General features: G+C 30.9%; 2 protein-coding genes across 9 annotated transcripts in view; one reads left to right on the top strand and one right to left on the bottom strand.

Moving 5' to 3' along the window:
• LOC111640007 overlaps positions 1-15690 on the bottom strand; it is a 106225-nt gene that overhangs the window by 58672 nt on the left and 31863 nt on the right. The window lies entirely within an intron of this gene.
• The window catches only part of LOC111640004 (centrosomal protein of 290 kDa-like), a 78827-nt gene that overhangs the window by 37354 nt on the left and 25783 nt on the right, over positions 1-15690 (top strand). For all 7 annotated transcript variants that reach the window (XM_023386001.1, XM_023386002.1, XM_023385999.1 and 4 more), the window contains one exon: positions 7214-12775. In XM_023386001.1, the coding sequence (XP_023241769.1) occupies positions 7214-12775 (5562 nt within the window). The remainder of the gene's footprint in view (positions 1-7213; positions 12776-15690) is intronic.

The following is a 15690-nucleotide window of genomic DNA, read 5'->3' as shown; positions in this document are numbered from 1 at the left end:
GTTACAAGATATATAGGAGCAACAACAAGAATGCTCGCCTCCCGCCTTGCTGAGCATCAGGAAGATATAGCTAAAGGAAGATGCTCTACAGAACTCGCTAAAAAAGTTCTCGAGCAAGGATACAACCCGTTATGGCCCAGAACGGCAATAATTAAATGCTGCAACAATCGAAGACTTGTGTTCATCTGGGAAGCGCTTCTCACGGCCACTTCAGAAGCATGCAATGTTCCCACCCTCGATCTACCCGGGGTGTGTATTGCCTTGTATCGGCGCCTAAAAAACGAAATGCGCCCAACATCGTATCGCCAAACGCGGTAGCATCTCCACGCATGCGCCGCTAACATCGTAAAATATAAAGATTCGAAATATCAAAAATTATTCGCACGTTCGTAACGAAATTTCCGGACGCTTGTTTGAATTTAAATATTATGTTCTTTTGGAACATTCTGCACGTTCGCTTTCTTAAAAACTTGTTCTTTTCGCCTGATGACGACGGTTATACACACGTCGAAAGTACTTGTGTGAATATTAAAGAAGTTCATTAACGCCGTACTCAGTGAATTTGTACTCAGAAGCTAAAAAATACTAATATGTTTTTGCTATTTATTTTGGAATCTTTGGAAATAACATATTAAATAAGCATTAATTTAGCATTCAGCATCAATATGCACTTTTTTATAATTGTAAAATATACACACAAATACTTTCAATAATTTATTGTTGTCTTTACAGGCAAGAATTTTCTGTATATTAAAATATCAAACAGAAATTCTTTTAAAATAAGAGAAGATAAGTTAAAAATTTTTCCTTACATGCTTGAAAAACAAACTAATACACTCAACAACCTTTTAATTAAGCAGCAAAACAATATTTAATAACAAACATTTTTGGTCTTATTAAATGGAAAATATTTGTGATTAATTACTTTATTTAGACCTTAATGTAAACCAGGAGAGTTATTGCAAGTGCTATGCTTTGGACATCATTATAACTCTACAAGACAGCTGCATCAGGACTAAAGTATACCACAAACCCTACTACAATTCACTATATATTCCTTGGTTTCCTCATAATACTCAGCAATATAAACTTGGTCTTTAGGACTTTGATGAGATGAGTGCACACACACAGACACACACATGCTCAGACCTGTTAAAAAATTTTGTATTGGTTTTACATGAAAATTTAGATCCTATACGATCTACTGGGTCTAAATTTCCATGTAAAACTTATAGGATCCATTGGTCAAATAGTCTCTATACAATCAATAAATTCAATTGGTTTTACACAGATATTTTGACCCAATAGTCAGAGATTCATCATGTCACAAAACCAATGAACCAGCATAAAAGAACCACTCACTTTGAGAAGCAAGCATTTTTGTCCATTTTTAAAACAAGATGGTAACTTATAATGCATTATTAGTTCCTATATACAGAGAAATAGCCTGCAACTACAACACCAAAATGGCCCTCAAAAGGAGCCCATCTATATTTAATCTAATTAGAAATGCGAAAAATCCACCAGCTTGGCAATATTCGCCAAGTGAGTATTCCATCCCTCTTACAGATAAGAGATCCAATGAAGAATTAGAATACATAGGAGCCATATGTTGGCACATTACCACTCATCTAAAAGAACACTGAGCTGCCATATCAAAAGGCCTATTAACCACCACCTTGTCAACATATGTCAGGACCTTGAGATAAATGTCCATTTTGATTGGGCCAAAATCATACATAGAAAAGCAGATAGATCACATATCAGCTATCTGGAGTTAATGAAGATCTATAGAGCAGCCCAAAAATCAAAAGCCATCAACTATAAAGAGGATAGCACAATCCCAAACCCGTGGAAAATTTATATAAATTCAACAGAAGCAAATTCCATGCAGTTTGCTACATACAAACATTCCACCAATCAGTGTCTATTATTTAATTTAACTTCCTACCACGCTGGGCTGAAATTTAAATCTTCTTACTTCAAAGCAAATAACCGGAGCAAAAAATGTTACTTTAGTGCTAACATTTTCGACACCCTGAGGGAGAAAAAATATGAAATTCCCAAAGTCACATTAGAAGGCAAAATTGATGGAAAAAGATCAAGGGGAAGAAGAAGACAGGGCTGGATGGATGGGACTGGATATGGAAGAAATTATTCATAAAAGTCACAAAAGAGAACAGTGGTATTTGCTGGTCACCAACCTCCCTTAGGAGAAGGCACGGACAGAAAAAGAAGATTTGTTTAAATAATTTATTCCCCTAGAATACCAATAGAAATGCTTATTGATTTCTATTGATTTAAATATTGCCCTAGAATACTAATATAAATTTTTATTGTTTTCTATTGTTTTTAACAGGAAAACATTTACACTAGATTGGAAGAATGGGAATGCATCAAAACACTAGCAATATAGATATAATTTGGATACAATCCTAAATCTATACAAGCTCTTATTGGAAGGTTTGTTCTTCTAAACAGCAGATACAACCTCAAAAAACCATTATACCATAATTGAGTACTTCCAACCTATGCATAACATCCTTAAAGAAATAGTGAAAGCTGCTGACAAGAGAAATGTTTATAAAAGATCTTCCATTGTTTACAAAATACTCCATAATGACAAGGACCTACCAGACCTCTTGAATATACTCCATTCCCATCATTGATCATAAAACATCTAGTATATGTGGTGCAACATCTAGATTTCTCAGAACCTGCTTGAAGGAGAACCTCTACCTGATATGACATTATCAGCTTACACACTTGATGGTTTAGTTAGTGTACAATACATTGAAATCAGGCCAGGATCATGAAGATTATTAGAAATAAACATCTCCTATGGCATGCAGAAGCCTTGAAAATATATAAATCAATATATCAAGGCCTAAGTATTAACTATAAAGATCCCAACATACTATAAACCATTTTGAGGGAATGGTTCAAAATTAATACTGTGTAACTTTCAAGGACATTTTTTATTATAGTTCTGTTATTTTTGTTCTACATCGCCTACGTGGGTAATTTTTATATACATTTTGTAACTTACTTTCTTTTATTTATTTTTATTATTTTATGGTCTTTTATTTTGGTTCAATTTAAAATATTTGGTGTTCTCTAAACTTGTATTCTTTTTCTTGTTTTTAATCATTGAATTTATAACATTCGATAAAATTCTTCTTAACCTGAAGACAGCCTTTTAATAAGACCAAAAATGTTTATTAAATATTGTTTTATTGCTTAAAAGGTTGTTGAGTGTATTAGTTGCTTTCTATATTTTACAGTCATCTTTTTAAACTTTTTAATGAAAAAGTTTGTTTTTGAGCATATGAAGAAAAAATTTATAAATTTATGTTCTCTTATTTAAAGGAATTTCTATTTGATACTCTATTATACAGAAAATTCTTGTATGACAAAGACAATAATACATTATTGAAGGTACTTACATGTATATTTTATATTTATTAAAAAAAGCTGTTAATGCTGAAAGACAGTTTATTTAATGTGCTATCTTTGTAACTTGGCATGAAATGTATATAATAACTTTCTTAATCTGTCTTCAGAATCTAAATAAAAACAATATAACATTTATATTAGGAAAATCCTTGAAAAGACTATGTTCTAATGTCTAAGACTTATCAGCAATTTTATGTAATAAACAGTTTAGTTCAAGCTAAAAAAAACCAGGAAATATAATCTATTAGCTGTTTCAGATCAAGGCAGAGTTTGACAAGCATTATGTTTATAGATTTTTGACTTTTTAATTTCAGAATTTATTTGGATTACTGCCCAGAGCATAAATTCTTTTTTTCTTTCATTCTTTTTAAATATTTTTTTACTTTTACACCAGTATAAGCCACCAGCATTATCAGAAATTCTTCTGTTACTCTCACAGAATATCTATTCTAATAGAAATATCAATTGATTTCATTTGACACACTCAAATGATCCAAAAAGGTATGAATGGATTTGAGATTATATTAATGAATTTGTCAATATGACTTTTCAAATCAATTAACTTATGACATTTAAAATTATGATAAATGATTTTAATACATCTGTAAGCTTTAGAAATATTTCAAATAACTTGACTAACTTTATATCATTTGATATTTATAAATGCTGATTAGAAGCGACTGAAATAATTTGAAATCAATTAAAATATGGTACTATATATATATATATATATATTATTATAATATAATAATTATTTTGAAATAATATATATATATATAATATATATATTATTTCAAAATAATTTTATATTTTGAACATTTTTTCCCTGAAGTAAAAGAACTATACATTAAGTTAGAAAATTTTATTTTAATTTCATAATCTAAAATACTCATTTAAAACAAACTGAATTACTTGAAATACGATCAGCTAACAGCATTTCAAGTGAATATTAATGTTAAATGAAATCAATCATTGATATCTGATCAACAATATTCATTTATTATTTCAGTCTAAAATATTCATTCAACACAATTCAAGTTAAATGGTATCAGCTGACAATATTTCAAATGATATTATTTGATTTAATTTATCATCATTTGATGTCATTTCAATTATCTCACTTGAATTCATTTTAATTTAAATGAATCCAGTTGTGCTATTTCAAATGATATCAATTGATATTTTTACTAAGGCAGACCCAATTTTTATTTGATTGCCACTTCCTGCCATTTAATTTCAACATCCTTCTGTAATGCATGTTCTGTTTAATGCCATATTTAAAGGTTCTTTTCTATAGATAGTCTTAAAACTGTTTTAATACTTCTGTTTGTTCTACATACATAGCTTTCTATTGATCCATTTTCTTATTATGGTAGGAATATTGTAGATGATTTAAGCATAGTCAATCAAATTATTTTCAGGTTATAATAAGAATTGATTATACTAAAGAATTTGGTCTAAGGTAGGTGGTTGTATCTTTTACTTAAAAATCAGGTTTATGGATTATTGTTTATAAATGAGTATCTTATTTTAAGATCAATTTAGTAATTAGACGTTAAACTTATTACATAATTTATAAAGTTTTGAAATGTGAAAATAACCCAATTGTTTAGGATCAAACTGATTATAAAATTCAAGCTTTGGGTATATTATATGGATACTATAAACATCTACCAAGTCATGGTCTTTCTTATTTTTCATTTCTGATCCTGTGAAAGATGTTTCTGGCTTTCTTCTAGATTACTGTGATCTTTATGGGTAGTTCATTCTTCAAGCTGATGTCTGCATTGTTCTCCTTCTAAAATGCCCATTATTTTGTTTTCTTCGCATTAAGATTTTTTGCATAGTTCTTTATTTTCTCTTCCTGATCTTTCTTAATCTTTATTGATATATTTATCTTTATAAGATGCTTATATTTGAACTCTCTAATTCTTTCATTTATTTGCTCAATATCTGTTTTACACTATATACTTTTCCTTTTCATAAAACAACCATAAACATTTATGCTTTTTATGCATATCATACATTTACTTTTGCACAAATATCAATAGTATAGGATGTCTCTTTAGAAACATTTACATACTGGTAGTTTTTTTTTTGTTAATAGTAAATCTAAGTAATGTGTTTCTTTTCTACTAATTTATTTAACTTTAACTATACTCTAGATCAGTGATTTCCAACTTGGGGTACACACTTGGTGGTTTAGGAATATGCAAAAAAAAAAATAATAATAATAATAATAATGGCAGATGTACTATAAGAATATCCAGATTCTACATTGAGGCCTTTGGTGACGTTATGGCACTTGAAGCTTAATTTTAAATAAAAATATAATCCCCTTTTTTATTACATTTATCTGTGTCCTTCCTCCAATGCTTTTTGATTTAAAAAAAACTTTTATTACATGTAATTATACAGCACTGTATAATTGAAAAAGGTGTGAACACACAAAATAAAATGGGAAATGGGAAATAAAACTTAAGAAAATGGGTTGCTAAGGGGTACACAAGTCAAAAAAGGTTGGGAATGCTGTTCTAGATTCTTAAAATTTTGTCCAAAAATTCCTAGTAATGTTCATCAGCATTTCAATAGACTATTAACAGATTATTTAAATGTCTACACATTCCAATGATTATACTGTACTGATTGTTTTCTCTATGAACTAAAGAGCTATTTTTGCCAAGTCAATTCTGCCACTGAGGTGTCTTAATTATAGGAATTATTTTTTCTAGGAGAAATATTTCCTGTAAAATGTTGTAGTCTCTCTATCCTTTTCAAGAGCTGAAATTAGTCAAAATAGGGTGAAAACATTTCTGAAAGATTTTTTACTATTAGTTTCCTTAATTAGATGTTTTTTTTATTTTATGTTAATTTGATGATAATTTTCAGTATCAAGATAAATGAAATTCCTCTATTAAATTTCTAATTGTTTTCTAATAGTTATTTTATTTTAATTATTATGGGTTGGGATTTTTTAAACTTCAATTATCTTGGTTTCTATAATTGATGCCACTATCATTCTTCCACTATTCATATTTCTTTGTTATATGCAACAACTGAAAACATCCATACCTTAAAGTTTAGTATACATTTTAATATCACTTAGTAAAGTTATTGGGCATATTCAATGTCTTTCTTTAAGGGATCTCAATTGTAAAACAAAAGTAGAATGTATGTTCCACATACTTAAACTTAAGGAAAAATTCAAATTCACAAAATATGTTAAAATAGAATGAATATTCAACCAATTTAAACTAAACAAAACATTGCACAGCTTAAATAGAATATACTTTAATAATGGTACTTTTATATTTTTTCAAAAGATAAATAAGTTATAATTTCAATTAAAAAGGCAGACAATATATTCACAATATAAAAATACAGAAGAAACTGAGTAAACTGTTTCAAACTATTTTACATACTTTTGCAAAGGCAGAGCCTCTAATAAAAGATCAGCTCTGAAGGAAGAGTTTTTGTTCCTTGTGATTGGACAGGATGGAAAGGAAGATGACTTAGTTTCTTCTACATATTTTTATATTTATAAATAAGTCAATAAATAAATTGAGTAATACTTGAAATATTTATTATTTTTCATTATAATTAATAATCATTATTTTAATATAAAAATAATATTTAACAATATAAATATTTAGTATTTTTTCCATTAACCTAAACTAACAAATAATAATCTAATATTTATAAATTACTATCCTAGATAAGCTTAAATTAACACTAATGCTATTTACTAACATTTTAGAGCATGCTAAAGAAGAGCAGCATAGGGCAGCAAGTGAATCTATTGACACTGAAGAGCACGATTCGACTCTTCTTGATAAGAAAGAACCAGAAGATCTTTCTGCTAAAAGTCCTATTGATATCCATTCACCAATTTCACAATCCATGCCACCTATTTCGCCTCCTATTTCTCCTCCTAAGTTAGATGAATCAGAATATCATTCAATACTCTCAACAGATATAGATTCATGTACTGATATAAAAACAAGTCATTCAAAATCAGAGAGCCCATTAATTCTTGATGATGTAGATGAAAAGATAGAGGAACAGAAATTAATAAGTGAAAATGAATATTCTGATCAAGAAGTATTTTATGCAGAACCATCTTCAGATATAACTGATACTGTTCAAAAAACAACAGATGTAACGACACAAAGTAGTATAATTTGTGAATCAGAATCAGAAGCCCAAATAAAATACAGAACACAAATGGCTTTTGATAATACTGCTTTTATGGGAATTGATAATATTGATGTTGGTGAAGCTGTAAATCGTGAAATGGTTAGAAGTCCTTATGAAGTTGTGAGAATGAAATTAGAAGATTTTGAAATTGGTATGACAACTGAACAGTCATCAGTAGTTCCAGAAGAACAAGTTTTAAGTGAAGAAAGCATTTCAAAATTAGAAATAAAAGAAGATAAATATGAAAGTGAATCAGTTGACAAGAGTTTAGAAATTCCTTCAAGAGAGGAAGCAACCAAAATTGCACAAGAAATTATTGAAGAAATCAGAACAGAAGTTGCTAAAAGCCCATTATTTCAAAATGCATCAATCAAAATTCCAGATGAAGATGATATTAAAACAGATTCACAGATATTTGCATCTGATGACAAAGAAATTATGCCTGATATGATACAGAGTGATGATGACGGAAAATTAATTCCTGATGAAGAAATATTTCCTGCAGAAATTGAAACTTCAACAACAAAAACAGATGAAATAAAACCTGATGACAAAATAAAAGAACTGAGTTATGAAAAGGCAGATGAAACTTCTCCTACTTCCAAAACTTTTCAATTAACAAAAGAATCAATGGAGATAAAAGAATCACACATTTTTATTACTAATGGTAAAATAGAAGCTATTTCCTCAGATGTCAATTTGATAACTGATGAATATGACAATAAACAATTTCCAGTTAGTGAAGAAATAGAATATACAGAGGATTTTCATTCTCAAATGTCATATATTGGTAAACAGGACACAAGTACAAAAAGTGATAAAGAAACAGAATCATTTATATCACATGCTAACCTTAATGGACCAGTTGCAGTAAGTTACATTCCTGAATATGATGATGAAACATTTACTATTGAAAAAATAAAGGAAACTGATGTAATTGATATAACAAAAGATACATTTTATGATATTTCTCAAAAATCTGCAAGGCAAGATATACCTGAGAGCACATTAATGCATTCAGAAAACATAGAAAATGCTTTTGAAGAATCAGTTTCTGCTTCTGACATCAAAGAAACAGAAATATTTAATGAAGAAGAGTATATACGCACACGCATATCTATATCTGATGATCAAGTTGATCAAGAAATTAAGAAAATTCTTAGTGATGAATCACAAACAGAAGATGATCGTTTGACTGATATTATTGAAAGACCAATAACTCCTGAGCCATCAGATGAAATTTTAGATGAAATGCTTTTACCTGAAAGTGAGCAATTATCTAAATTAGCTACTATTACTCAAAAAAATATTTCAATTTCTGAAGAAGACATCTGTGTAAAACATACTGAATCAGAAACGATTTATCTACATCAAAATGTATTTAGTGAATCTGAAACAGATGAACCAACTGATATCACTGTTAATAAATTTTATGAAACTGCCCTCACTGCAGATATGGAATCTAGAGAAGAAGGTTTTCCCACTGAAAGTGTATTTCAACAAGAATCTGCTGAAATCATGGAGGAAGCAATGGATATTGGGAGTGATAAATGTAGTGATGATATTGAAGAAACTGATAATAAGACTCATTTTGAATATGGAGTTCATTTTGCAGCTGAACCTCATTATGATGAGATTCCAAAATATGTAGAATCTGGTTATGGAGATCTGTATACACATCAAGAAGAAGATGAAGAAATATTTGATGAAGACTTACAAGAATCAAAGAACTTAATTGAAAATAATAAACAGGTGTTCTCAGATTTGGATGTTTTGCTTGGACCTAAACTTTATACAAAAAGTGGAGAACATGATGATTCTTCTATGTCTTCTTTACAAGAATTCGAAAGATTAGAAGCAGAAATAGCAACAGGAAGAAAGTTAAGCCAAGGATCTGTAGATTCATTAAATGGACGTCCATCGATAAGTAAAAGTGGAGAACATGATGACGTTTCAATGAATTCACTCACTGAATTTGAAAGATTAGAGAGAGAATGTGCTGAAGCAGAACGTATAGAAAGTGTTGCACGTGAAGAAGCAGCTAGACTTTCAGAAATAGAAGAAGGACATGAAAGTCAAGCATCAGAAACAAGCCAAGAAACATTATCTGGACCAGAAGATATGGATTCAATAGATTCAGATGATTATGAAAAAAGATTAAGTGAAATTGATGAAATAATTAGACAAGCTCAGACAAATGTTGAAAGCTTTCAAGTTGAACCAATGCCCAAACAGAGTTTAAAAAGTATTAGAAAAACTGAAATAAAGTCTTTAAGTGAAAGTTTAGAAAAGGATATTAGGCCTATAGATCAAATTCCATCCCCAACACCAAAAGAACAAGATTCCGATTCTCTTGATGGAAATTTAAATAATATTGTGCTAATGCAAAAGGAAACAAAGGAATTAGACATATGTGTTAAAGAATTAACACCTGCAAAATCATCTTTAACAGTAGAAAGTCATGATGCTAATGAAGATTCATTAAATGAAGATCAGGATAATTCACTAGAACATGATTCTCTCCATGAAGTTAAAGATCATGAACAAGATTCCTTGAAAGAAGATAAAACTGGAGACGTAGATTCACTCCAAGAGGATCAAAAAATATTAATGCAAGATTCTTTATATGAGGAAAAAGACCTAGATGAAGATTCCCTGCGTGAAAGTTTAGAACTTCCTAAAGATGAATTAGATGTATCTCAACTGTCTGATAAAGGTATTGATACTGTAGAATTTGATGATTCATTGCATGAAGAATGTATAGCAAGTACAAAATATTTAGAACATGAGCCTAAATTCATTCCAAGTTTAATATCAAGTACAGATTCTTTAGAGCCAAGTAGTTCAACAGCTGCAACTCATGCTACTTATCAATTTGAGACTGATTCTATTATGTCATCAAGCTTAAATAGTATACAAACATCTGGAGAAGAAACTCTTATGGCTTCAAGCACAGATTCATTAGATCCAAATAGGATGATGCAAGCATATAGAAATGTTGTCGATTCTCAACTTCGTAGAGATACTCAAGATATGTACTTAGATTATGAAGGTAATGTACAATCTGCCCCAGATCAAACTAAATCCTATATGGATAAAGAAGGAAATATACATCCAGTGTCTGAAATAGTAAAGAAATTAGATGTTACAAATCAAACTTGTGTCTTAAATGTGAGTGAAGAAGATCAGAACATTATTGATTCAATTGAAGAATCTAAAACTATTAAAAGCTTGAAAGATGATACTACCTCTTCAAAAGAATATGTTTCTTTAGATACAACTCATATTCAGTCAAAAATTGTAACTAAAGATTTATCTTTAACCTTGACTAAAGATGATGTTCAAGATGAAGAAGTTGATGAAGAAGGAAACATTATTGAAAAAGGTAAATTTCCTGATGTAATGCATGACTCTGATGAAGATGATAAGGATCAAACTAGCATTAGTGAGGATTCTCTACAAAAACAAGTGGAAGATAGATTCAGTGATACTAAAGTAATATCATCTAGGAAAGGAGGTGAACAGGTGGAAGAAATTAAAACTGTGGATGAACTTGGAAATATTCGTATTATTCGGCGAATCAGGCACATTGTCACAGTTCAGAGAGATGAATTATCAAATCCAGATATTGAAAAAAGTGAACAAGCAGAACCAGAAGTGGAAGAAACAAGAACAACTGATGATAAAGGAAATGTAAAAATAATTCGCAGATCAAGGCGTATAATAAAAATGCCTGATTCTCAGAGTTCTGATATTGATAAACACCTTCAAGAATTTGTTCAAAAATCATCTGTTAGTGATGATAGTCAAATAACTTCTCCTGATGTGAGTCAAACTGACTCCCTTCAGGAGAAGTACTTTCAGGATCCTAGATGTGAGTCTCCTATTACACGTGATATGTTATCTGGCAGGGAATCAGTTGCATCTATTAGATCAGATTTCAGTGATGCAGATTCTGAAATAAGAGAAATCAAAACTACAGATGAGAAAGGTAATATCATTATTCGTAGAATAAGAAGAATTGTCACACCTCTTCCACCCGATAGTAATCCATCTAGTGGAAGAGAAAGTCCTTATTTAAAAGAACCAAGTGAAACTGTTGAAGAGAGACGAACTGTTGATGAAAAAGGTAATGTAATCATCAAACGTATTAGAAGAATTGTGAAAGTTCAAACAAAAGATGCTTCAGAAACATCCCCAATTCCTTCGGTTGATAATGAAGAACTGGCAAAGTCTGATACAGCTTGCGAGGAATCAGAACCTGAAGAATGTAAATTTGTGGATGAAGATGGTAACATAAAACATATTAGAAGAATCAGGAAAATTGTCAAAATTCCTCAAACATCTAAAGATGATGAAACATTAATTAATGATTTATTACAAAAGTCAGAAATAAGTGATTCTATTAGTGAATCATCAGAAACATTTTATAAATCAGACTCAAAATTAATCAATCATGTAGATCACTGTGGTGAAGAAACTGAAAAACATTTAGTCCAGGTCAAAAAATCTAGTTCTGATGATACACAAGAACCGAATATTGAAGAAAAATTTAAAGACTTTTTAAAAAAATCTATAGCACAAGATTCAAAAGATGAAAAACACGAAGAAAGAATTATTGATGATAAAGGAAATGTAGTTATTATTAGGACAGTTAAAACTAGTAAAGTATCTGAACCTAAAATTCACAGTCAAAAGTTCACAGGTCCAGATGCTGAAAAACAATCATTAGAATTTATTAAATCTTTTGACACTCTACAATCAACTACACAGCTACAGCAGTACGAAGCAACAGATGGTGAAGGTAATATTGTACGTGTCACTCAAGAAATATCTGCTCAACCACATGTTCATTCAGTTAGTTTCTCTGGAGAAAGTTATGAGCAAGATATGGAATCATATATGAAAAATTATGAAGAAAAAATGCATTCTAGTGAACCAGGCTCAAGTCCATCTATCAGCAAATTATCACCTACCTCAGTTTCTAATATTAATGTTCCACATTCCACAATGAAAACGACTACTCATTCTGTTGATGAATCTCCTATTTACACCTTGTCTGGAACTGTTTTGTCTTCTGACACACTTCCAATTCACCATGAAGAAACCGAACTTATGTCAGGTATATAATACATATATATTGAGAAGACTAAATTTTTGTTTATATATAAATTGCTGATATATTAATTAATTAATTTTCATTTTAATTATGCGTATTTTCTTTTTTCAAACTATGATATTACATAATAATTGCATTTTTGAAGAATCAAGAAACTAAGAATTTTTCAACTTATTACCTAATATTTCATAGAACTGTCAATACTATACAAGTAGAAATACAAAAATCAAAAAATCTATATATTGGATTGTTTTTCTTTTCACAGCTTATGTTTCTTTGATACTAACTGCATGATTATTTCTTCACAAAAGTTTAGTTTAATTTGCTTTTAAAGTGTTCATTTTCTATTAATTTTATACTTATCAAAAAAGTACTTCTTTAGCAAACATGTGAAAGTATTGAAAAAGAAAATAACAGCAAAATTATTTTTTGATAAAGCTTAAGTAAAAATAACAAAAAAATAAATAAATACAAACCCAGAAATACACAAATAATAAGAAAATACAAATTATTGTTGTAATTTTCATATTTTCACAGTTATTAAAAAATTATTTACAATATTTAATGGTCATAAAAGATAAATTTCAAATTTTATTTAAATGTGAACATTTCTTTTTTATCTTCTTATTCTCCATCACATACTCTGATATCATTCCAAAAAAAATCTCTAACTACAGTAGAACCTCGATTATCCGGACTAACTGGGGATGAAGGTAGTCCGGATACGGAAAAATCCGGATAATCGAAATAAATACTTTAATTTGTCTTTTAATGATAATACAACACGTTTTCTTTTCGATGACATGTCGGTAATATTAAAAGTGAATACTGTATTTAAATCATAATCAAATTTTCAAGAAACAAACGTTCGTATTGAATTTGGACTACTACTGACCAACGCTAACAGACTACCTATTGTTTAAAAGGCCCTCTGGTGGCGCAAGAAGACGGATTTTATAAAATAAAAAGCAGTTGAAACTGCATTTTTATGAATAAAAATTTGACAAACTATTTATCGTTTTATGATGAGTAAAATTTTTTCGTCGCGTTCGCGGTTTTTAAATAATGCGTAAACCTTCGAGGCGCGAGGCCCGTCGGACCGCGAGGCATAGGCGGTGGCCCACTTCGTCCATGCCTTACGTTACCCTTGGTCATAGAAATAATGTAATTTGAATATAAATTATTTATAAATACATATGTCAAGTTATATTTTTATTACTATGTAAAATATATTTAAGAGTTTATGACCACTGTGCTGGGTGAGATGTTGTTGAAACAAAAAAAAATTATGCATTCCATCACGTACATAAACAATGTCATGATTCGCCAAGTGCAAATCAGCAAATTCGTAAAATTTTTGTTTATTTTGAACAATCCGGATAATCGAAAATCCGGATAATGGAGGTTCTACTGTACTACTAAAAATTATCTATACAATTTCTAGAAACTTTCAGAAACTTCTGAAATTCCTAGAATTTCTTAGCACACAATGAAATTATTAAAAAGAATATTTTTGAGTTACTTCAGATAATTTCTATCTGAAACAACTCCAGAAATAGAGAAAAAAATTATGCAATAAATATGTTATGTTTGAATTGTTCAAACAGAAAGACAATATTGACAAGTCTGCTTATAATAAATATACAGGGTGTTTCAAAACTATATGTCAGAAATGTAAAGGCAGGTGGAGGGGACCTAAATAAGCAGATTTCATAGGAATGTGGGTGCAGAAATGTTGTGAGAGGGTGCTGTTGAGTTCAGTGGATGAAAGCGTTTCGTTGGCTTGAATCATCATTCCCCACATGGATTTTGAGCAACATGCATCGTTACACCAATGCTGGAGCTTGCCGACATACATTTTATGTATGGGGTTGCACAAGGAAATGAGCAGCTGCTCAAAGGATGTACTGTACACGGAGCAATTTCTGGGTAGGAATCTGCCAGATCGCCGAACATTTGAGTGTCTTCATTGGGAGTTGTGCATGAGTAGATCGGTTTATGCTTCTAGGCATGATACGGGCACTGGAAGATATCACAGACTGCCTGCAGTGGAAGCAGTATTACACACAGCAGAGGATAGTCCTATGACAAGCTCGAGAGCTGTTGGACGTGCGTTGGGTGTGAGCCATGCAACTGTTTGGAGGACTTTACATAAAGATGGAATGCATCTGTATCATTTGCAGAGTGCAAGCATTGACCCCTGCCAATTATCCTCTGCGTGTCAACTTTGCCTGCTGGTACCTACAGCAGGCTTGTACTCGTGTGTAAAGATGAGAGAAGACTGTCTGCAGCCAATGTCACCTTCCCTGCAGATGTTTTATTCACTGATGAGGCTACCTTTTCTCAGTTGAGTATCCATAATTCTCACCTTTGGGCTCATGATAATCCACATGGCACAAGAACACATGACTACCAAGAAAGGTTTTCAATTAATGTATGGGTAGGCATTGTGCACAATAACTTTGTAGGACCGTACATTCTACCTAGTTTAACTGGCCACACATACAGCATCTTCCTACAAGATGTCTTACCTGAACTTCTGGTCAATGTGATTCCAGCATGATGGAGGAACATCAGGAATCACCTGGACACTATCTACAGCCAGCATTGGATAGGATGGGGCAGATTTGTTCCTTGGCCACAGCGCTCTCCAGATTTGACATGCTTGGATTTCTACTTTTGGGGTCACATTAAGAGCATGGTGTATGATAGTCCCATAACATCTGAAGATCTGGTTGCCCGATTGTCTGTTGCTGCTGGAAACGTGCGTGATATGCCTGACATTTTTACTAATATACACCAATCCGTGCGCTGCCTCTGTGAATCTTGTATTGCTGTTGGTAGTCACTCTTTCGAGCAGCTATTGTAAACTGCTTGATAAATAAATTTTTGCTTTTCTTTGTCTTGTTTTTTCACTT

Source organism: Centruroides sculpturatus, unplaced genomic scaffold (genome assembly GCF_000671375.1).
Source record: "Centruroides sculpturatus isolate CEXI.00-Female unplaced genomic scaffold, Cexi_2.0 scaffold1404, whole genome shotgun sequence".
Classification (NCBI taxonomy): Eukaryota; Metazoa; Arthropoda; class Arachnida; order Scorpiones; family Buthidae; genus Centruroides; species Centruroides sculpturatus.
The sequence above is the reverse complement of the archived record's forward strand: the minus strand, read 5'-3'. Positions and strand labels throughout refer to the sequence as shown.